Source organism: Odontesthes bonariensis, chromosome 18 (assembly GCF_027942865.1).
Source record: "Odontesthes bonariensis isolate fOdoBon6 chromosome 18, fOdoBon6.hap1, whole genome shotgun sequence".
Lineage (NCBI taxonomy): Eukaryota > Metazoa > Chordata > Actinopteri > Atheriniformes > Atherinopsidae > Odontesthes > Odontesthes bonariensis.
The window spans coordinates 17,819,459-17,844,392 of NC_134523.1; the positions used below are offsets into that span (position 1 = coordinate 17,819,459).

Below are 24,934 nucleotides of genomic sequence, written 5' to 3' on the forward strand. Positions count from 1 at the left end.
CTGTATTAAAAGTCTGAACTATGAAATTAGTGTTTTACAATTCCGTTATTTCACTACAGAGTCCACAAGTAATGACAAACAATGAAAAGGTTCTTTATTAGATAAGTTTGACTGTGATTATGGTATCCCGCGATGCACCATGAAAAGTAAGTAAATCTGCAACTGTGCCAAAACCTGCCATACAAATGCAAACGATGGTCGAAAATATCAAGTTTGTTTTACAGTTTCTTAGAGATATTTTTTTTTTTTTTTTTTTTTAAAATCACTACTCTATGCCAGTAAGAAGTATCTTAGATAGTATAACAAATTTATCAGTTTGGTTTCCCTGATAACTTTAGTCACAAGACATAAACTACATGATTTGCTTGTAAATAATATCCAAACTGTAATGCAATGTGAACAGAGAAGAAATGACAACACAAAAAGCACAAAGCATTGTGTGTTTGAGGAAACTCGAAAAAATGCACCCAGAGGATGACCACAGTGGCATCTGAAAGCGTTCTCAGATTATAATGATAAACCTGCAGTCCTCTACATAGGACTCGTCAGGAAGTCAGCAGGTAGTGGTCAACAAAAGAGTGGTTATGGACACAACAACTCAGCAATTCATTAGCATAATGTAAAAAACAGCCGGAGAGTTCAGAGTTGGCCACTTGTCAACAAAAGTTTCTAAATAATATATTGTCATCAACTCCATTTAAAGTTACACATGCTTATTTCCAGCTGAATAAACGGACAAGAATAATTTATATTAATGGGGTAATTTTTCCAGACGTAATGGACCTATAGTGTCACCACACAACTTCAGTGTGACCTCCAATTAGCCTCCACAGACAATGAGCAAATGTGAATTGATCTAAAGCCCCATTTAATTCCAAGGGGCATTATAAATGAACTAAAAACATGCTTAGTTTTGTTCATCAGCAAGTGGCTTACTTTGGTACTGAGCCGATGTCACAAAGGGATTTTATCAAAACTTCTAGGCCCAAAGTGGCTTGTTGCCAAGAGCTGTAAGGCTGAAATAACTCAAACTATTAACCGAAACACTAAAAGGCTCTGTAGTAGCCAATGATTCTCCGTTATAAGCATATTGGGATGGGTGGGGATTTACATGTCTAATGTAAAAGTAAAGTAAAAGTTGTTCTATTTAACATAAAAACTCTTAAAATATAGGGTCACTTTCAGGCGAGTTTCATGCTTCTTAGTGTGACTAATCAGATAGTGGTTTGTAGGTCAGTTCATGACAGTGTTAAGTTAAAGCCCAAATTGATCATCTGTAATTCAGTTGTGGTTTAATTTAGTTGTGTTTGAACTTCGTTTCTGTTTTCAAGGTAAAGATGGCTGAGAATAGTGTTAAATGTGATTATTAACTGGCAAACATGACTGAGGGTTCTGTGAGAAACAATCACATTCACACATTCAGTGAGAGTGTGTGTGTGTGTGTGTGTGTGTGTGTGTGTGTGGACAACCATATGGCTTGTTCTGATTAACTGCATTAGAAAAAGATTGGAACTGAAGTGATCACAGAGTCTCTGCAGTGTGTGATTGACTGTAAACTTCCTGTGAAAGCAGAGCCGACAGAAATAATATGAGATAATATCACAATGTTATTTTAATATGTCCTGTTACAACAAGCCACTGAACTTAATGTAATAAAATAAAAATCTCAATCTCATTATTTATAACCAACATTTCATTGTTATAACAAGCGTAAACATCCAGCCAGTGAAATCTAAGACCTGAAAATAAGGGCAAATTCACCTATCATCCAAGAAGGTGGAGAGTTTCAGCTCATAAGTAGAGGAAAGACTGTTCTCACACTTAGCAGGTTGTTAAGGTCACATCACTGCCTGGACAAGCATTTTAAGATCCGAACGTGCAAATGCTTGTGAAACCATATTGTAGGTTCTGGGACAAAGATATCCAAGACCAACTTCTCTGTTCAAAGATGAATTTTCCAGTTCAACAGGGCTAGCTTCTTTGACTCCTACTAGTTTAGAAATGAAGAGGCCTTTCAGATAAGGGGTGAAATGTCTTCAAGATTCAAGAAAAAGAAGTTCGACCTCATTCAAGCTCTTCAAGACAATCCTGACCTGGATGATCGAGAATCTACACCAACACACATCCTTCATTCAACAATATGCAACATCTCATCCAAAGCTAACGCATTTTAGTCATGTTACTGTTTTTTCTTTTCCATTATTTTTCCAGTGTCTCAGCAGCTGTAATGTGACCTTTTTTTAATCTTTTTTTGCAGAGTAATTATTTTGGAGCCTAGTATTATGGCTACAAGCAAAATGGTTCTCAGGCGAATGAAAATATTCTGCAAGAGAACATAAAAGTAGAACTTCCTCAGAAGCCTCACAAGAATCAAATGCCCAAAGTCATGGAGAGTTTTATCATTTCTTTAGTAGCTTGTCATCATCCATTTGTGCCTCAGAGTCATGTATGTAGCATAAAATACTGAATAGGAATATCAGTGCAGTGATGGCTGAGGCCCCTACATGATAACTGACATAATGGACTCTTTAAATGAGCCAAAACACCATTATGAAAAGTCCTCAATCTCTGCCTTTAATTGTACACCATGAAGGATGCTGAACAGCTTGATAATTAGCTATGAATGGGTTGACTGTGCAGCACTGTAGAACCCATTTTATGATCATGTGTCAACAGAAAAAAAACATTAAAATGAAAGATTAGATCTGTGGTTACAGATTAGACTACTGGGGGCACAAATAGTCTCCTGTGGCATTAGGACACCGAGGTTATTCACTGCTCATGTCGATGGTAAATGTCCCTTATGGCCTCCTATAATTTATGTTGCGGTTAAATTGAAATGAGCGTCGGCTCATAAGATCTGACATGAGCGTTTAACAAGCTTTTGACAATTAATGACGTTAATCTCACCTTTGACATGGAGGCTGTTGTGAGACGGAGTGATCCGACTCCCACCCCATTAATCTTAATCTCTGAGGAATACCATTATTCTACAAGGTTTGAACTCAAAAAAGATGACAGAACTGAAGATCAATGAGATGTGACCTGTTTGCAAAAACCTCAAATTAATGAGCTTAGGGATGTGTTATAGTAATGTACCCTGACCTTTTTATCCAAAATCAAAGCTTTTAATCAGGTGCAGCAACTGATTTTCACCACTGGGTAGAGGACCCACTAAACCAGAAATAAGCAAAAGCTAAGTGTTCCGTAATGACAGTGAACGCATCATAGTCTGCAGAGCTTCACACATCCTCACTGGAACTGTGAGAATGGATGGTGGGAGGGGTGTAAAGGTCATGGTCCAAACATTATGTTGGACTGTGGGCTACTCTGGCCCATCCCCATCCAGGCTGGTGCTTCACTGGAACAAGGTCCGCTGCAATGCTCACATTTTAAAGAACAAACGGCAATAAGATAACGGTCAGGGCTGCCAACTTTCACTCACTGACCACCAGAATTGTGGGCCCTTTATAGGCTGCAACAACTGCTTGCACTAAGACCCACGCAGTTGTGCCGGTGTGTCGCTGAAAATTAACCATCTACCCAGAAAAGAGACAGTCTGTCCGGGCTCATCGCTCAAGAGGCAGCAATGAGAGAAGACAGATGTGGTGTAAAACCACCACCAAGGGAAAGCTTGCTTCCCCTTAGGCTTTTTAAACCAAGTGCCACAGACAGTGCATTTATATGAGAAAACGACATTCACAGCCGGGTAATACAGCTGGTTTGAGGTCCGCTTGTTGCTTTTTCCTCTGCAGCATGACTTGTGAATGAGACTAGGACAAAGAGAAAATAAAGAAACTTACCGAAATGCCCTTTCATACTAGCAGTGTTATTAGCTGGATTGGATATCAGTCTTAATAAGTTTAGAGGCGCACAGCTGGGGGTTTTTTTTTGGGTCAAACGAGAGCTTGAGAGCGATGAGTCACTGTCTGTGCAGGAGCCGTTTCTCTCAGAGGAAGACACCGCCCTGCCGATCAGTTAGAACCAGCAGCCACTTCTGCTGCTTCTTAAAAACCTTTGGATAAGACACAAAGGCTTACAGCATCCGATTTCATGCAATCACAGTCAAACACAGCATGTCACATCTGCCAATTTAGAAACCAGAGGAAAACACACCCAACCACTTTGCTTGTGTTAGCCTATAACTTGCAAGAGACCCACTCAGCAAGTAGTCAGGATTGGTTCCTCAAAATAGTCCACGCAGAACATTCAGGCTGTCTGACCTCAGCTTTCTGATGCTAAGACTGCTGCACATTCAAGGCAGAAATCTTCCACAGCCTTGAAGGCTGCTTTGGCCGGTGATAATGCATAAGCACATTATTAAAAAAAAAAAGAACGAAAAAAACAAAAGCATATGTAAATGTTAAGGATAAAAAAGTTAATTTTTTGTAGACGGGGACTAAATAACATCCCTATACAAATTCTGTCCCGTTCCATGGTGCTTAAACCAATTAAATGAGTGGGCAATGTAAATGTTTGCCTCAACATATTCAATGGTGCTCTAGCTTCTCCTCTCACAAATGACGGTGAAGTAAAATATTACTGATGACAGCTGTGCAATAGTGATATTTCTAGCTGATCCAGCAGTTGACATGCTAAAATGAACTGCTCCCAGGATATGACATTATTTGGTAAAAAAGAAAAAATCTGACAAGAGGACTTCAGGTGTTATACTTCACATGATTTACTGTCCAGTCTCATTCACAGTGATTTTCCACCCATCACAACTTGCAAGTGACCTATGTGTGGGTGACTGAACACGTTCTTTCACAAATGATGAAGGCATTCATTTTTTCATGTCTTCTAAGGGCTTTTCTGAAGTCCAGTCTCTACCCAACATGTATATGTTACGACTACAAGCTTCTGGTGGGCACAGTAGAGAGCACACTCTCTGATGGGTTGTGCTTGACATTTATGTAGTCATCAAACTGTTGTGGATGTGCACAGTATAACACCCACATAGTCTGTGAAAGACAGTCCTCCAAGCAGACTTCAGGCACATACTATGATAAGAATGGCTGTGGCACCTACAGCTGTCCATGTGCTCCATAGCAGATTGAGCTGCAGATATGCCACTGTACATAAATTCACAAGAACATTTAAAAAAAAGCACTGTCCAATAATTACCTCTCCAATTACATATATTCAGGAATCCAACAGTACATCATAAGAAAGAGGAAAACACAAGTTTATTAATTGATTTTAAATGCCTTGTTTTAAATGCCTGATTTGAATGGGTGCCCTGCAGGGTCCTTGGCACCTCATACTGAAAACTGAGGATTAATAGCTGAAAATCAACAGAATCTATTATAGGCAATACTTTCATGTAAGGTCAAAACATCCTTTTTAGGTATCCATGGAAACAAGGCTAAAACATCAAAAGGCAGCTACTTTTTAACAGCAGCAAGACTTCTATGATAACAACCACAATGGCATATCTATGCAACAGTTTATAAAGGTCTTCATAAGGAATTGTACTGGTCCCAGACAGACAGAAAGCTTTCTTCTGCAGCAGAAAGAAGGACCCCTCCTGGGACCAGCTCAGTCCCACCTCTGTACTGTGTGACCCACTTATTTGACAGCAGCTCTGTGTAAATTTTCAGAGCAGATGAGTGCACACACAAGAGTGGAAAGAAGCGAGGCAAAAATCCTCTACTGGCACCCCTCTGATCAGCAAGCCGCCTTTGGTTTTAATTCGATTCACTTCAGCAAGAAAATCCCCAAACAGAGCCTTGAAATGATAAGTAATCCATCATTGTAAAATTTTGTGAGCCTTATTGTTTCAAGGTCTGAAATGGTGAAGTGTTGTAAAGCAATGTTTTGAAAATGCCTTTCTTAGCATTTTGGGTGTTGCGCAATTCTGGACTATGAAACAGCTGCCAGAGACCGTTTGCAATGAACCGAGTGCCGTCTGCCAACTCAGCAGGTTGTTTCGGTTGGAAATTTTTTTTGGTATGAAACGCAGCAGAGCAAGACAGCAACAAGTAATGTGTGTGAGGACGACAATCTAGTGGGTGGAAGTCGTTTCGCATCACAAAACTAAAAACCGAAGAGAAAACCACGAGATCAGATGGATGATGACGCACTCAAGAGACACGGTGAACTATCAGGAACGCAAAGGCTAAAGGGATCACAGGGAAGTTGCTCAGTTTAATAAAAGTGGATTATCAACCTCCTCCTGTTGTAGAAATTGTCATTTCGCATTCATATCAGACTGCTGTAGCTGAGCTGTGAAACGGTGTAATCACAGTTAGTGGAACTAAACAGAATCTAAAGATTTTAAAAGACATTTTGTCACCGTTTTACTCTTCAAATAGTCCAATCTTAGTTTATTATATAGACTTGAATGGCATGTATAGTTCAGCACCAAATCGATACGTGATCATGCACAAGAGGAAGGCTTGTTGAATTACACCGTAGCTGAATGAGCATTTTTCTTGCTTTTAGCAACTTTTCAGACAAACAAGGCACCCAACAAAGCATAAAGCGTTTTTCTGTTGAAGATGCACTGTACTTTGCCGCCGCAGGCACAGAACAAACACCTCTGCACACAGCATGATTGATAATCAGAATACAGAATGTTCTACAAATTTAGGGGCAGCTAATTAAACTTGATACGGCGCTGACTCTGTTTAGTCAGAGGTACAGAGGATGAGGAGGTGAATGGGAGGATCATCATGTTGCTTGCTACGACTAATAAAAATATAAATACATTTTTTAGCTTATCAGCTTGTGACTACCGGCTGACACCGTGTCAGTGCTTTCCTTCCAGAGTTTTCACATTGCTAATGAAAACTATCATCCTCCAGACTCACTTTGCACCTGAAGTTTCAAGTTTCTTCTATAGACTTTGGACAGTGATTGGCATTTGGAGGTGTTATTTAACCAACTGCAGCTTGCCCAGAATAGAGTACATTTGATGTTTTGATTTTAGGAAAGTCACAAATATCTGCTCTTTCAGAAGAAAAGTGGGAAAACTGTTCTCTACTGACAAACTATGCACAGTTGTAAGTTAGTGTAGTAGACAGTTGGTTTACTCCGATATTTTAAGAGATAAAAACCTGTGAAAATGCATTTTTGAGTGGCAGGGATATTTGAGAAATGACAGGATCATTCAAAGCCAAGCTGAGCCGACCTCAAGTCAGCTTTCTGAGACTGTTTTCCGATCTGATTAGATGGAAAACATTGGAATGAGCTGCTGTGCAGTGACACCTGAACTATGACCGTCATTACAAAAAAATGTGTCCTTCAATCAGAAGTTTGCAAATTAATCTCTAAACAAGCCTGATGCATTCTGGAAATAAATCCCATATCATCATAGAGATGTGAAAACATAACTTTTTCCCCCAAACAGAGCAGAATTGTTGCTGATCAAATTCAAAAAAGGGCTGGTTCTGTACTAGGGACTGATCTGGAGTCCCTTGAGCTGATTACACAAAGAATGCTGCACAAGTTGCTACACATAATGAACAATGCGCACACTTTCTGCACAACACAGTTATTAAACAGAGTGACTTCAGTCAGAGGCTTCTACAGTTATGTTGCAATAAGGACCATCACAGCACACCATTCCTGCACCTACAGTAGCTGTGTAAACAATGACTGTTTGTTCTCATTATCATTTATACTGTAACAACGTAATTTCCCTCGATCAATAAATATCAAATTGGCTCCCATAACCCGTACCACTGTACAATATAAATTCTATTTTCCAGATTCCATTACAGCCTGTGACCTTTGCTGCTGTGGTTTTTGTCTCTAATTACACCATCAGAAATCAATAGGCACAAAAATACAAACAAAAATAAATAAATAAATAAATCTCCATATCTTGCACAGTTAAGGTTTGGTCTCATCAGTTTGAATGCTGGGCCAAAGTGGTAAATGTAAAAATAGAGATTTTCTTTGCAACCGTTTAACTGACATATTTGTAGAGAAACCAATCAGAAACCCCCTGAGGTTAGAAAATGCTGTAAGATTTCAGTTTCTTAGACTAATTGTGCAGCGTTATCAGTCTCACATCTGAGGCGCCGTGAACCGAGACGACCGAGGCAGCGGTGAGACCTTACAATGACAGCATGTTTCTCACCTCAGCACCATGGGACAGACTCCTTTTCCTGAGGGCTGGGGAGGGCTCGGCTGACCGCAGGGGAGTCAGACCTCCGTTCTTCAGCTGCTCCCCTGAGGGCGACTTTGGTACAGTCCACACAGGAGCACCATCTAAAAAAAAAAAAAAAAAAAAATTTGAAAAATGACAAAATGACAGACCCAGCCGTCAGCGTTAAGCTCACAAGAGGTGGCTGAGATTTAGAGATTAATTTGGTTATTTTTAATGAAAGAACCACAGTGGGAAGCTGTAGAATTCTCAATTTGCTATCTATTATTTACATCTGATATTCAGTATTAAAGGTGTGTGCTTGACTGACAGAGACTAGACACCAGGAAATTGTGTGTGTGATTAAACGCGTCCATTTAGATTTAATATTTGTTCAGTGTTATATATACCATGGATTGTTTTATTGACTCGACTGAGGCGAATTGAGTAAAATAATTTATTTTGACTTGGGACCACCAGCAGGAAAATGTTCTGCAGAAACATAAGAAATCGACTTCCTGTAAACCCGAACAATCATTTTATTTATTAGAGTTCTGTAGCTACAGTGCTGCTATAAAGTCTGAATCTTTTGGAATTTCATAACGTATACTGCAGTGCAAATATGACCTAAAACGGCTTTAAGTTTTCACACACCCCCTAAAAGTACATAAAGTACCAGTCAATCAAAAATTGGAATTTAAAAACATTAAAGCTGTTCATTTCATTACAAGCCAAGAATGAAGAGCAGATGCAAAGAACAGATGTTTCACAACGAGCTCAAAGAACACCAGTGCATGGAGAAAGCCTTAAACAGGAGCATGGGACATTTGCACAAGTAAACAGTACCTGAGTGACAGAGAGAAGAGCTGGGGCTGAGCTCATTTGCATGGATTCTGTGAAAAAGAATCAGCTTTAAAATATCTGGAGCAGAAAAACAAGGAATCGTGCTCTCAAGCAAACTACGCTCTCCATAAAAGATGGTAAAATAGACCTACACTGTACATTTCTGATACATTTATGTCTAGACTTTGACATTGCCTTTCCAAAATAACTTCTATCATTTTTTTGTAGAGTCGACTGTGTGCTTCAGGTTGTCTTGTTTCTCAACCCATTTTCGCACAGATATTTTTTGAAATTCATCATTTGTTGATCCATAAAGCAGCCAAACAGAACCATACCATATTACTACCACCACTGTTTAATACACAATTCCAGACACTTATGATATAAATTAAATAGTTAAATTTTGATTTCATCAGTGCACACCATTGTTCACACTGATCGATATCACACTGTCCCATAAACCAGTAGCGCCACAGTTCTGTCACTAACGTATGCGATACAAGACAAACTACTCATTTCTATCTCTTTTGTTTAATTGGTTAATTTTTATGTAGTTTTTGGAGTCGAGTGAAAATCTGCAGCAACCTCTGCGGTCATTAAAAGGAGATCGATAACCTTTAAGTATTAAGGTTTGTGAACAACACACCAGACGGGTGAAAACTGCAGTGAATCAAAAAGGAAACTACTCCTATATTTTTAATGTTGCAAATATTTTCAGAAATAGTTTCATTTTAATTTTAGCAGTCGGCTTTCCAAGTAATTTAGATGACATGAAAAAAACATGGGAACCGTTTTTTTTTTTTTATTATTTATATATATATTTTTTACTAGTTATATGAAATGTTTTCCTCTTTTTTATAAATGTGAGTAACTGAGCTCGTAAACACGGCAACATTTGACAGAAACAACGCTAGAGAAAACTCAAAAACAAAGCTCAACATTTCACTGAAAAAACATTTTCCCAGAAAAGTTGCCCCAACATTACTTATAACAAAATGGAAACAAGACTCTCACAAACACAAATTTCACAACAGTTGTCCTTTTTCTGGAACGTTGTGTTCTGTGTGTGTTTTTTTTGTGCTTTGTTTTGTTGCTTTGCCAACTTGTGTTCAGATATTCTGATTTGTTTTTTCTTGTTGCATCAATTTAAATGTTGAACTTTTTCTGGCTGATGGGTTTTTGGTTTAGTTACGGTACTTTTCGGATGGGCAGGTAGGTCCACTGTAGGTCCATAAGTTAGACAATCACATCATCAGGTAATGAGGTTATAACGAGGCAAAAGGCTCCTCCATGGTTATCTGCAACCTCACTTCAAACTCAGTCATTGCCTTTAAACAGCTTCGGACATTGTGCGACTCGTTTTTTGACGAGTTATTAGGGGTCTCCAGCATGAAAAGACCCATCAGTAACTCTTCATGATTTAAATCTGTCACTTACAGAATAATAATGTAAAGTTCCCCCATTTTAAAGCTTCCAACTCAGAGAGTTAGAAGTAGATCTTATTTCAAAGTGCTGTAAACGGAGCCTTAAAAGAGGCAATTCTCATCTCCACTCCCAGCATTCCAACTGTGTTAGAAGTCTAATGCACGATGAGGTTGTTCTTTGATATCCATTAGTGCAAAGCAAACTGTCCAGGTTAACACAGTGGGCCTGAGATGAGTCCGTCTCCACAAAAATAAGCCCTCAGGCTGCATCGGTCAACTGATGGTTTGACTGAGTGAGCTGCCTATTGTGATACTTCAACTTCTGATAAGAGACTTTTTTTTTTAATAAATAAAAAGGTTTTTAAACTGATCACAACATTTGGTGGTTAATGGGTCTCAGAGAGCTCATTAGGAGAACAATATCTGAAAATAGTTGATGTGGGCATGTTGTTAGTGAGCAATTTTCAAATAATTCTGCTTGAATACTTTAAGATGTCACTTTGACGCACCAGAAGTAGAGATGCTCAGTGAGCAGGGTCATTTTAGGCCATTGGACGGATACATGCAGGTGAATCAAAAGGCTGCGCAGATCAATCGGTGGACAGAAATACATTCATGCATTAAATAAATTCCAATGGCTTTATCTTCCATTTCTGGGCCGTGACATCAATTTAGACTTTATGATGCTACTTTTTAAAAAAAATAAAAATTCTATTTACTTTTTTTTTTTTTTTAAATAAGCCATGCCCATTACTTCACTTTGGTTCATGAGAGTGGTTTTGCTTAGAATTATCTAAAGGTGCAGGGGGATTGGTTGCAAAGTAAATTTCCTTTACGGATTTTAATTTCCTTAAAGGAAAACGCTCTTTGTGAGATGATGAAAGAGAAAGTGGGGCTTCAAGCTCTTTATGGCAGTGACGGAGGGAAGGAAGGGGGATCCAAAAAGAGCTAGAGCGAGCAGCAAAGATCCTCTGGGACATCAGTTGATAATCTGCTGTCTGGTTTGTGACTGGCAAGTTTTTTGTTGGGAGTAAAAGCTCCTTCGAGTTTTCTGCTCTTTGAGACCAGAGCCAACTCCAACAAGTTGTTTTGGTTATTCTAACATCAACAGGAGACCAGAGGGACCAACGTGCCAGCCAAACTCAGTGCAACCTCATGCTCGGCCCTCTTCCAAAGAGTTTTCTTGCCCATGCAATGAAAATGCTTTCGCGCGTGGGCATAAGTCCATTCAATCAGCTAGCCCCTCCAGTCATCAGCTGCATCAAATCAGGATGCAGCCCATGCTGGCGAGCCACGCCACCAATGGTTCAGCAACATCGAGGATCCTAACAAATTCCTCACTGAGATGTGGAGGGTACATGCCGGAAGCGAGGAGCAGCTGGGCCCCCACAGGACTCATCAGCAAGGCAGCGGAAGGAAAGAGGTTTGTACTTGCGGCCCCGTGGTCCCACTCCACACCACCCCCTGTGTGATGAACAGGTACAGGGCAGGGTGGCTGCTGGCGCAAAAAGAAGACCAATAAACAGTGAGGACCCTGCACCCACCCAGACACAGATGCCAAACAAACTTTCTAATATTACAGAAGCAACAGACCACAACTTCCTGGCTTATAATAAAAAAAGATTTTTTTTAAAAACTCGATATAATGCCTATAAAAAGGTGTTAAAGATGGCTCTGAAAATGTTTCTGGCTTGCACTGTTAGCACAGTTAGTTTGGATTCACAGCAGTTGAAGTGAATTACAACACGGCACAAAAACCAATAAACATGCATCAGAAGCATCCATTACATTTTGAAATGTTTAGCAGGTTAAGAATGTTCAACAAAACTCAACTGAACCGAGACTGAAAACATAAATTTAAGGAATTAGTAAAAATTTAGGTCAAACAATATCCGTCCCACATGGGCCTCAAACCCTAACCTTCTGGGTAAAAGTCTTCTCAAATGCTGACCTCATTTTTCTGCTCCTGCAACCAAATATTTTCCATTTTCCCCCCATCATGGGAAATCCGACCTTGTTTTAATGCCACATAGGATATGAAATCCCATCACGTCTTTCACCCAGTTGACGTGGCTTTAATGCTTCTTGAAATTAACATTCCAAACCATCTCAGATGTCTCGTCTAAAGCATATACAGCTAGAGTCCCTTCCTAATGTTTATGATGCTTTAACTAAGTGTTCAGAGAGTAGGTCAGATTAATATTTGAGGCAGTACAAATGTAAACAGACTCAAAAGAAAGATGAGTGGGCACAATTCGGTGCAATAATTACTATGAGGTAAAATGAGCTGCACAAACACTTCCAAGATAATCCTGTAGAACAAAAGGCAACACTGGTTGGACTTAGTGTAAAAAGAAGAGTTCTTGATGTACTGAAAATTGTTTGAGAGGCTGAGCTTATCCCACACACTGGCCTAATTTCCAGGGGTTTACAGCCAACATCTGAGCGTTTCTAAATTGGTGTCAACAGGAACTGGTTCATTGGTCAAATTCAACTCAATTTTACCTTTAATCCTCGGTTCCCTGAATAATTACCCTTATTGAGCAGCAAAAGCTTTCACCACAATATTATACATCTAAAATAATCCTTTTTGTACTAGTGAATTCACTTCCAACAAAGCTTAGAAACAGAGGAGCCAATAGTTACACACAGGATATTTAGAGTTTCAATAGCCGTCAAGCCATTTTCTACAAGTTCAAACATCTGCGTAGAAGAGGAATTATGCTGCAGGAGAATTCTAAATGCACCTGTATTGTGATCCACTGTAGCTGCTGTGATTTGCATCTGATATCTCTCACAAGTAGAACAAGCTTCAGGTTTTCAGAGCCAGGAGCACAAAGTATGATTAAGACTGAATAGTTTTCAGTGGAGTATTATGTTAAATCAGTTCCAATCCTCTTTTCTGGATAAGACATTTATGGTTCTGCTCTTCTACAGCAACCTGGATACTGTAAATGGATTATAAAGATTAATATTTACTCATGAACATATAAATCAGATCACAACAGTTTAGGGATTTCAATTATTCTCAACGTAGTCGGCTTTTGTCCCGTACAATAATGGATGTCTAGAGCTGGTTCCCGACCATTGTCTTCCAGTGTCGTGCCAATACAACCACCCCCAGGCTGCAAATCGTTTAAATCAAAACAACTTTATTGGACCTGGCACAGAGAGGGTTAAACATGGCAGAGGTCTGACATTTGAGGCACCAGTGTGGATTGCTTTGGCAAAGGCTTAATCCTTTGAGGGGATTCAGAAATGCATAGTTTTATATAAGGTTTACCCATTCACATTTAGGCCATTTCTTCTGACATGCATGTAGGGAGACAGTCTAACATGCTTTCAGGGGTACCGTCAACATTTTCATACACACTTCACATTCATGCTTGTACTTGGTATTACATGTACCATTTTGAGGAGCTATTGGCGTTTCAATGCACTAGACGACATTGAAAAGACAAAAATGAAGGAAAGTAGCACAGAACAACAATAATGACAAGAAACCATGACCAAAAAAAAAAAAAAAAAAAAGGCAAAGATAATTTAACACAAATGCGACATTCAACAACATTTATCACAAACATTGAAGTTCATGGGACCCAACAGGCATGGACACGAGCCACAGTCTAGCTGCCCCAGCTGGGCCTTGCCAATGGGCTCTGGAGGACGGGACTGAAAAGACAAGGGGGATGTGGGAGATGGAGGTGTTGGGGGCTCCAGTAACGGCACTGGAATGGGGCCCAGGGCGGACTCACCGGAGGATGCTCCGTGACCAGCGTGGTGGCACTGGGAGGCCTGGGACTGAGGTGGCACCTGGCTGTGGCTCTGAGTCTGTTGGAGGATGTTCAGGCATTCTCCCAGGCAGCTGAGCGTGGCGGCCGACGTGGCTTTGAGCAGCAGCAGATCCTGATCCAGACACGAGAGTGGGCCTTTGGTGGGCAGAGAGTCAATGGACTGGACAAGGTTCTTTTGTTGGCCCTCAGCTTGGGACATCACCTGCAAAGGAAAAGGGAGGCATGAAAACACAAAAACACTCACTTTACTCTGATCATTAGTGGCCAACTGACATAAGGGAAAAGACTCTGCATGATACAGCATCCTACAGGTGATGCTCCAGCTCATGACCGCTTGGTCAAGCAGTATGGTTTGGACCGAGGTACAAGTCTTGTAACGATGCCTGCAGAAGAATATTTTAACACAGTTCATCCTGGTCATTACACAGCAGGAAATTAGCATTACTACAGGCAAGTAACTTACTGACTATACATCAAATATACAGCAAACATGGAAAGTTTTCAAACACCTTTTCAGTTTTTGAAATGTTATGTTTGGAGCTCCTAAAATGGATCCCGTTCCTTTTTTCCCCCCATAAGTCCACACAGAACACAGTGTTTTGTTAATTTACTAAAACAAAAGACTGAAAACCATTTATATTCAGCAATGTTGATACTTGTCACCCAAACAGTCCAGTGGTATGATTTGAACATGAAATTATTGGATCTGCATCTCTAAAATTAATAAAAACCTGAAGAATCAAACATTTCTGGTGAGCTCCTCAATGACATCACAAGATGGTGATATTGGGAAATGGCCTAAATTATTCTTCCCCCATTTGGGACCACCATGACTTAAATCCAATGCAAAGTCCTCCAGAAATTAACCATGCAAATGAACCAGAACTTACCCAACAGTGATGCCTGCAAACAATCTCCTGCCAGTCATATTCATGCTTGCTTGTTTGTCCCCCAAATATGCACTTCCAAAAAAGAAAATGCCCAATTCAATAAGTCTACAGTCCCAATCAGTTTTCAGCAAAACCTAACACTAGTCTCTACTTTTGCAACAAGGTGGACTTTAGCTTTCACTGCTCTACTAGCCTGGAGACTCACAGGACAGAGAAGATTCTTTATCATTTTTAGCTTGAAAAGCTCTCAAGTTATTCCAGGATACATACAGTAGCACCCATTTCTGGGACCAGTCAACTCCCTTCGTGTGAGTTTTTTTTCTTGAAACATCCCATTGAATCAGACTGTCTCACAGTTAGTGGTGCATATCGGGGGGGGGGACAAGAGAAATTTCTGTTGACCTGGATTGTGTCAAAGCACAGATGTAGGGAAGGGTACATAACTTTTATTTATTTATTTTAAATAAATGCAGCAACTTCATGTCATTCTCAAATTGAACTTTGGAACAGCAGACCTAAACCTGGTAGTCATTCTAAACCGAGTTATCATGGATGAGGCGTCTTGACCCCACAGATAACCAAGAACTGAATTATTACCATGAATAAGATCCACACCTCCTGTGGAGAACTGTCACAGTAGTACTCCACAAATCAGGGATTTATGGTACAGTGACCAGATAACTCAAATGTCACAAGTCACTTAAACCCTTTAATATCCTGTCTTACAGGATTATCATCAATACACAAAGGGTTTCAGAAATCAAAATGTACCAAGCTGTGAGGTCAGTCCCCAGAAGACTTGAGGTTGTCATAGCTGCCAAATGTATTTTAAAAACAAACAGAGTAACTGGTTGGATATTTCAGGTATTAATTTTCAATTTGTTCATCATAAAAATGTTCAAAAACTTTGAATTAGGGCCTGAAAACTTTCTGCATACTCAGTAAAATTAATTAAAAAAAAACAAAAAAAAAACTAAAGAAACAAACATTTCTGGTGAGCCCCTCAAATATATCACTCCCCTAACGATGCTTTTAGGCACTTAAAGTTAACAGGATGGTGATATTTTACATTTCTCTTGCGTCTTTCCTTAATCCCCAAAAACGAATACACAGATTTTTCCTGTTTGTCATAGACATCTGCTAAAAAACACACAAGTGAGCCAAACAGCTGCATTGTAGATTGTGTCGATGCAATCTCATCGAAGAACAGCCACTTGCAAACCCAGAAATATTCCAATAAATGCCCAAATTTCTCTTTGAACAAAGTGCATTTCAAACTTTAACCGTGCACAGCTGCTTTTAAAAGATTAAACCAATGTATGACCTGCGTGTGAACATTAACAGCTACAGTACATTTGGAGCTGAGTGTGGAGACATCCTGAAGTCCTTTGAGGCACATTTTGGTCATTAATGGCATTTGCTGACAGAAAGAAAAAAATAAAATCAATTAACTCCTGCTTCAAAGCACACTTTCACTGCTGACTCTTCAATTACTGATGTAATTAGCGGCAAATCTGCCATTTAACTGATCTGATGAGTCATCGAATGTTTAAAAAAAAAAAAAAAAAAAAAAAAAAAAACTTTTGCCTCTTCTGTGGAAGCAAAAAAAGACTGAACTCACTTCCTCCTTGAAATTTACCACAAACCTCAATCTTTAGGAAGGATGTTAAATTCTGGTTAATTCAGCAACAAATTTGGACTATGTCTAGCTTTTAAACACCATTTTCTTTACTATTATTTCATAGCTTTAAGCTTAGTCTCCATTTTATAGTTTTAATTTTTCAGTTTTATAAAAGCCCATCAAGAGAAGTGCTACAAATCAACATCTGCTATAAACATTTATACTTGAATTGATCGAATCGTTTCTCGCTGTGGTGGATACTCGGGTAGGTGAGCACAGAACAGTATTTTTAAACACAGATTTGTGTTCCGTCAGTGTTGTGGAGAGAAAACTACAACACGCCCTTAACTAAAAACTGTCCATCACCTCATATTTAACATGTACCTGTCCTGCTGGTGATCATTTATGCAACTGAATATCCACAGATGACTGAAGCACTGCTGCATTCAGGTAGTGTCTGCCCCCTCTCTTTGATGAGTCCTCCATATAGTGAGCAGTATACATAAAGTTAGTGAGTGAGTGAACAGTCTGAACATAGCCTTGGTTACACACACACGGAGCACCTGAAGGGCACCTTCCTTTCTTTTCCTTGATTAAAACGATGTCACGTCACACAGGATTAGAGGAGAATTTTCTTACTTCCATCCTTAATGTGATCTTAAGTGGCCCTAACTTATCCGAATGCTTTTCTACACATTTACTGCTATACAAAGCAATCAGTGAGAACAGAGAAGTTGTGTTCACAACAGACTCATATCTGTGTTTGAACACTACTGTAGCAGTCACAGTGCCGTGTGGATTAAGAGGCCTTCAGTCTCTGACGATACCAACATTCCTATCGGGGGATGTTTACGTATGTGGATAAAAAAAAACAGATCTCCATTTTCTTTCCACAAAGGAAAAAGACAGAAACTGCCTAATTTACGACAACCTTCTACCCTTTTGAAAGTTTTTGGGGAATCGAACTCGCAACAGACGCTCGCCATAAATTGGGATAAACTCGAATGAACAAAGAATCTTTATGTTGGAGAGGTGGGAGACTTACCATCTTATCTTCACCACAAATCGAAGTTGACACTTTAACACCCTTTCCCACAAGAGAACCGACCAGATGGCTACACACGAACTGAGAAGACTTCACTAAGACTCACTTTTAGTCGAACCTTAAAACTATATTAAATGTGTTTGATAACCGTGTACAATTTCTTTCAGGTTTCCAGCTTGATCACAAGACGCATATAGAGACAATTTGTACGATTCTGGCTTAAATATTGACAAAGAACTGATCTTGGTGGAAAATGCCCAACCTGCCTGATGGAACCACATTGCCCCCTAGTGGTCTGCAGTGTTGATTAGTTGAACATTTAAATCCCCGAGGACTCAGTAAAATGGACAAGATATATGCAACTATTAACTTTTAACGATGTCCCTTCGGTATCTATTTGGTATTTGTTTGGTATCCCCATTGTTAACACAGAAAATTAACATTGTGTGGTTCACTATTCATATGTCACGATTTCATAGATATTCATCTGAATTTTGAAAGTCATAATCAATTACGTTGTGTGTTATTTTGATGTCTTTATATTGCAAGTCTATGTTATATCTTTAATCTGCATATCTTAACAAGATGTGGTGTTTTCAGAATCACCGAGACAAATGTTCTATGAGACGGAGTAATGGAGAAATAGAATTTCTTTGTCTCATCCAGAAATCCCCACATAAAATGATGACTAAGATCGTCTTACACAAAGACACACAGGCAGACATTCACCACAGTTCAGGCATATCATTGGCTGAAAGAGTAGTGTAAGCTTACGTCATGCCCCGCCTCCGAGAATCAAAACCCGGAGCCCGCGAAAAACACACCTCTTGTTCCAGAAGAGTTTCAACCCAGAGTTTCAGAACAGAACAGAGAACACAGTTGCTCAGAGAGATTTGGAGATGACTTAAGAAGAGCTCACCAGAGTTTGGGAGTTTTCCCATTATCTCAGGAGAGAGCGGAAGGACGTGAGGATGAGCGATGCAGAGGACGACCGGAAGGAACCCAGTGAGACCCCGGAGACGAGAAAGAAAGACCCGAACAAAGATAAGAACAGAATGAAGTTTTCCTACCCAGAAAGCCAACTCAAGCAACCTTTTATTAATCTTCTGTGAACTTAAGTTCGCTTCATCAGAGAAAGCAGCAACGGACCAACTCTGACACTCGGAGGATTTGATCATCCCACAGTAAAGCCCTCGGCACCATCGTTCCCGTTTCCCGGTGAAAAGAAGCAACTGAGAAGTCCGCTAAAGTCAGCCACCACAACCAGGAAGGCCCAGAGAGCGGAAGAGAAATCCCCTCGGACCCCGCGTGGCCGCTGCCGTGTTCCGAGCTGACTAAGCAGAACTTCAGCACAGTAAGACCGACCCGTTTTCACCTTAAAGTGGGTTTGATGGATGTCTCGAGGCTTTCACAGAATGATAAATTAATCCGAAATGTCAGTATTTAGCGTCAAATAGTCAGCCAACCTAAACTATTTCAATACATCCAGTATCTCTCCATTCCCCATATTTTATTTTCCATTCACTAAGTGTTTTATATAATCACCCATATTCAATGCATCTCCTGTTTGTTTTAAAGGCTCATGTTTTGGTCATATCATTTTAATAAATAGTTCATATATCTATATATGTTATAATCACAGATTGTGTCGTATGCTTTCTTTACGTAATGTCTGTCCAACCAAATGAGAACTTTCACGAAAGTAGCGAGATATGAGACTGATTATTAATTTAACATACCAGGATCGTAAGATTTTAACAGTTTTCCTCCCTGACTGTAACTTAAAGCAAGTAAAATATATGAAGGTGTGGCCCTTAATTCGAGGTTTAAGGTTTATTTGAGACAGTGAGAACGTCTTATAAATCCTTATATTTGATGCATATATAAATGCCCAATAACGCTACACTACCTTACAAGGTAAGGAATCCCTACCTTTCCAGCATTGATTGAACTCTTTCCAAAAACAGTAACCTCAGTTTTCACAAATGCACTGCAGTTCTAAAATGTTCTGAGGTGTTCTGTGGGTTTGGCACCTAATATAAATGTCCACAGCATTAAATCTGGACTTCTTGCAAAAAAGCCCCCTTGGAGCAGCCTGGAATATTGGGTGAGACGATGTGCAAAAGCAGCTGCTAACCTCCAGGTAAATTAACTACAAGTGAGCACACCGATAAGAGCTGCTTCTCCTTGGTCTCTTCCTGCCGACCTGGATGTTGGGATACATTCTGTACTGATGCACACGACAAGAAGCCTCCTCAGCCATTCTCAGACAGATTTCCACAGTACATCTCAATGTGCAGAACACATTTGGACCGTAACTGCGGGACAATGTCCAATCTGAATTGTCTGCACTGTACTTTTGATTGTGGGCACGCATTTTGCTCCTCAGGTTAACTTCGAGTGAGACGAAGCAGTAACAAGCCACAAACAGCCCAATCCAAACAGGCACGTTGTGAACACCGAGCACTAGTTGCTTTAAAAATCTACAAATGACTACACAAACTATGATGAGGAGCAGAGTGATGAGATCACCTAATGATCAATACAACGTTTCTATATGGATGAGAAGTTGGGGGGGGGGGAAAAAAAAAAAAAAAGCTGCATGGACTTCCTTTGTTGAGACAAAAAGGGAAATACTTTAAAAATACCTGCATGCACTTACAGTATTTACAGTTATGTATTATACAATGTTCAATAAAAGCAAAAAATGAGGCTCCATGCAGGCTGGAAACAAATGTGACAGTTTCCATTTCCACCCTCCCATACAGCCATACTGTTACTGTACTTGTGCGAAGGAGGTGACAAGTGAGCATTATAATCCACACAACCATCTGCTCCGAGACAACCGTGCCAAAAAAGTTCTTTTCAGAGCTCCCACAGACACATATTTCAAGTATTTTAGTCTCACTTATCAGAGTCTAAATGCATCAAAGAGAAAGCTGGTTGTCGCTAGTGTGTAATAAGCTTCTTTCAGGGTTAATGAATCTGGGCTGTTTATCAGCCTGGAAGTGTCGTCTTCATTAATATTATATGGAGTCTGGAACGCTGGTCGCCCACACCTCAGTGGCACATCTGTCCGCCCGCATCAGTACCCAGGGCTATTCTGGAGTCACTGAAAATCTGTTGCAGTAGAGTTGGAGAATGTGGCAAAGACTCATGTGAAAGCAAAGAGACTGTCTAATTATTCAGCCATTTAAAATCAGGCAGAGCTCAGACTCCATTTCTGGATGTTAAGTTGTCACAGTTCCCCTCGAACAACAAGAAACTTTGTCATTACTTCCAAACTGATTACCCTCAAACAATTAGAATCCTCTTAATAAGTTGGGCCTATTCAGCTCATATTTTACTCATTTGTGGCTTTTATGTTGCACATTACGACGCCATAATTTATCACAGCAAGATTAACAATTCTGTGCAAATGATGAACAATGAGCCTCATGCAAGAACATTTTCGTATTTTTAATTCTAAATTTCTCTTACTTTTTTCGTAAGAAGGTCTCGTACGAACACGCCACGTCAGATTCAACAAGCGCTCTTAACTTCGGGAAAAGTGTGTAAACGACCTGCGTAAATGATGAATCACACCTGTGCGTATCTAAGTTCACGTGCACGAGGATAGTAGATTTGCATACTCCACGCCCAAAATGATACCATATAAGGCTGTGCTTCCTCGCTCCTGTGCCCGGAAGTGTTGAGTGTTGAGTCATGAGAATGACATCAAGGCGCAAAAACGGGAGCTGAGATTGAAGTTCTGCTTTCAGAGATCCAAAAAGGAAAATCTGTCACTTTTAGCAGTGGAATTACGGGACCTGCTAAAGCGAAGAAATGGGAAGCAATTAGGAGTGCTGTTAATACCATGTCACTGAAAAAAAGAAAAAAAAAAAAAAAAAAAAAAAAAACGTCTCGCCATGGGCAGGCGATCAATGACTGCTACTAAAGCCATGCAATCAGTTGTTGCCTCATCATGATGGCACTTTGATGGGGTGGTCCATGAGGGGGGTCTTCTGGCACCTTCTGGTCTGATTCAGGTTGTAGGAGACCCTCGTTAATGGCAATATTGCGCCATGAACGAGGCATCACACCCACCTGGCCTTCCGCTCAGTGCGCTCCACAACAGCACGGGTGCTTTGATGCATATATGGCTCTCGTGCTCCAATTATGATTGGCAGTCCAGCCACGGGATGAAAGTCCCTCTTAATTTGTACTTGTTGGACAGCGGTGTGTGGGAATTTGATGTACCATGGGTGATAAACTGATGAGAGTTTTGATGACCAAGGGGAGCGCACAACTCTCAGAGGACTGGGACACCCCCGATCTGTCTCCAATCTCCCTCTGAAAGGTTCCAGTGGCCAAAAATCCAAGGGTGGTGAGGACCTGGACATGTGGTGAATTGGGTTTGATCGGCGTGTTTCTCTCTGGAGTTGTGGCTCTAACAACAAGCTGCATATTTGCAGTAGCACAGTCCTTGGGAATCTTAATCGCGATGTCAACCATTCGTCTGTCTCCACACGGTCTCTTCCAAGAGCCTGACGCACTAATGCCTAATTTATGCTTCAGACGCAAAGCCTCTGATGCTCGGACGCATAGCCTCTGCGAGCGTCAAAATCTTGACCACTCCCCCACGCAGAGGCTCTGCGCGCGTTCTCGTGCACCTCAAAAAAAATTCTGACTACGCGACAGACGCACGCAGACCACCAACGGAAGTGCGCAGACAAAAGCGGCTGTGATTGGTCCTCGGTGTGCCTTTGCGGTTGTCTGTGTTGAATATATACACTCCCCCCACCGAAGTTCTCGCGACTCGCGAGTTCTCGAATGGGCTCCCACTAGCATTTTGGCGGGAAACTGCTATGCGTCACTAGAAATTCTAGGTCGAGGTTGTCAGAACCATAACATGAAAAGTGATTCGCGACCAGAGCAAAGCAACACGTCAAGACGATAGACGCAGAACTGTAATCTGCCCTTAAGGCATCCAAAAGTAGAAAATCAGCCGCTGCGCTTCCCGTTACAGATTCCAATGAACCTTCAATTAGTGCAAAATTTAAGTCAAACAGAATAATGTCAGCATAATTATGGGGTATAATGTATATTTATTTATCTTTTCTTCAATGTAATTAAATATACAATCCATTAGTCAAGCAAACTTGATTGGAATAACAGCGGACTATTTTACGAAACTCCTACGACAGGTCTGGATCACTCGTAAATTCTGTTCGTACCTGAAAGAAAACGTAAAATACGAAAAGATTGGTGAATGCACAAATTCTCTTAAATCACTCGTACGGACGATTTAAGAACAAATCTGTGTGTAGAAACGGTTCTTGCATGAGGCCCAATGTGATAAATCTGTTGGTCTGTTACATACCAGTTAGTGACAGACTCCTTTGAAAGTTTGCCTACAGGTAAAGTAATTTCTGTAAATTATGTGTGTACTAATTGTATATTCAAATGTAAAATTTGCATACAAATGTTTGCATATCTAGATTTATCTCCATTAAGGATTTTATTTCTGCATCTCATTTCCATTTTTTGCAGATCTGCCTTCCTCCACTTCATCCTCACAGAAATGTTAGCAGGACTTTGCTCCTACAAATCAATTCAAGGGTTAGAGTTACGCAACTTCTTATTCTTCTGAGCTGTACATCCATTTACCACCACAACTGTGCAAATTAACTGTTCGGATGGGAGCCAAAAAACACTTTCATTACCATTGTGTAGGATGCAAACTCGTTATTTTACTGGCTCAATGCAGAGTATTCCACATCCTGTACACAATGCGACTTCGAATCAGTAACTTTCTACACCTGATTTTAAGATTTTAATTATACCTCTAAGTGGGCGGGACCACTTTAAGTGACAGCTCAGTCACTCTGGAAGTAAATACTGTCCTCAGATTCTCATTCAGATCATTTACTGGATGAAATGTTAACCTTTAGGTTATGATTTACGGATCATCACGATGGTCATCTTCTGTCCGAAACCAGACAGAAAAGTTAGTTTCTCCTGAAAAAACAAACGTGTGCATTTGTAACTTTCCACTGTTGTTGAAATAAATGTTTATAGAACTAAAAAAAAAAAAAAAAAAAAAAAACCTGTTGGAAGCTTTTTCTTTTATCAAAGTTGACATTTCAGGTCTTTTGTCACCGAGTTCAGCTTCCTTGTAACCCTGACCAAGTCTAAACCAAAACAGAGCATCAGTTACATGGAACTACCAACAATTCAAGCAAAGACCAAAAAGCTTCACTGTTCTGTGTATAGCAACAGTACTTGGCTTAAACTACTTTAAGACACCTTTGATATTTCTGTACTGCAGTTTCTCGCTACTCAAAGACGAATACCACAGATTTTGGTAATCCATATTAACCTGATGTTGGATAGCTGAGCAAAGTTACAAATTTATCAGTTTTACCAGCTCCGATTTCAAACTAGCCACAGGGCTTTTCTGGAGAAGGTAAAACTACTTTTTACAACCCACCATCTATAGAACAAGTGTTTCATTATAAACATTCATTTTGTTTGGCAGGGTATTGCTTTCTCATAACATACAGTTGCACAAAGATACTTATGAGAATTGTAGTTTAGGGCACAGCTCATCATGAAACATGAAAATGCAGTCAGAAAAGCAGAGATTTAGAAGGTTCATTACATTTTGTTGCACATAAGGCGGGAAATCAACCTGCCCGAGGGTCCATTATTCACTGAAGGGGCCATTAACGGATGGCAATGGAAGTTTGAGAGCAAATGTGTTGCTATGCAACCATAAGTAACTCAAGATAGAAGAAAAAAAAAAAAAGCCATACAATGCTCAAAAATAACACAGCTCACTGGGTTTTATGGCACTTTGTAAAATCCAGCCATCTTTTTAGATGAAGCAGAACATGACACGACAGTGAAAGCATTATTACGCCAAGGCCAGAAGAGGAGAGGGAAAAAAAAACAAAAAAAAAAAACAAAACAGGAGAGACTGCATTCAATCAAAGAAACAAAACATAAACAGAACATTGGGAAAGGTGAAAGAAACTGACCAAAAACACAAATTAGATTAAAGAATCAATTACAGAAAAAGAAAATTCTAGGTGTAATCATCAAGTGGTACAACCGAAAAGAACAAAACACAAATGTAGTGACGTCATCTACCAACCATATATATTTACACAAACTAAGATTAAGTTTGTGACAGAGTGTTTCTGTATAGAAACAAATAGTGTTAGTATTTTCTTCCTTT

At 39.9% G+C, this 24,934-nt stretch overlaps 1 protein-coding gene across 2 annotated transcripts in view; it reads right to left on the minus strand.

Moving 5' to 3' along the window:
* The window catches only part of osbpl10a (oxysterol binding protein-like 10a), a 109,341-nt gene that overhangs the window by 21,662 nt on the left and 62,745 nt on the right, over nt 1-24,934 (minus strand). For both annotated transcript variants that reach the window (XM_075449519.1, XM_075449518.1), the window contains 2 exons: nt 14,118-14,358; nt 8,090-8,220 (listed from right to left, as the gene is read on the minus strand). In XM_075449519.1, the coding sequence (XP_075305634.1) occupies nt 8,090-8,220; nt 14,118-14,358 (372 nt within the window). The remainder of the gene's footprint in view (nt 1-8,089; nt 8,221-14,117; nt 14,359-24,934) is intronic.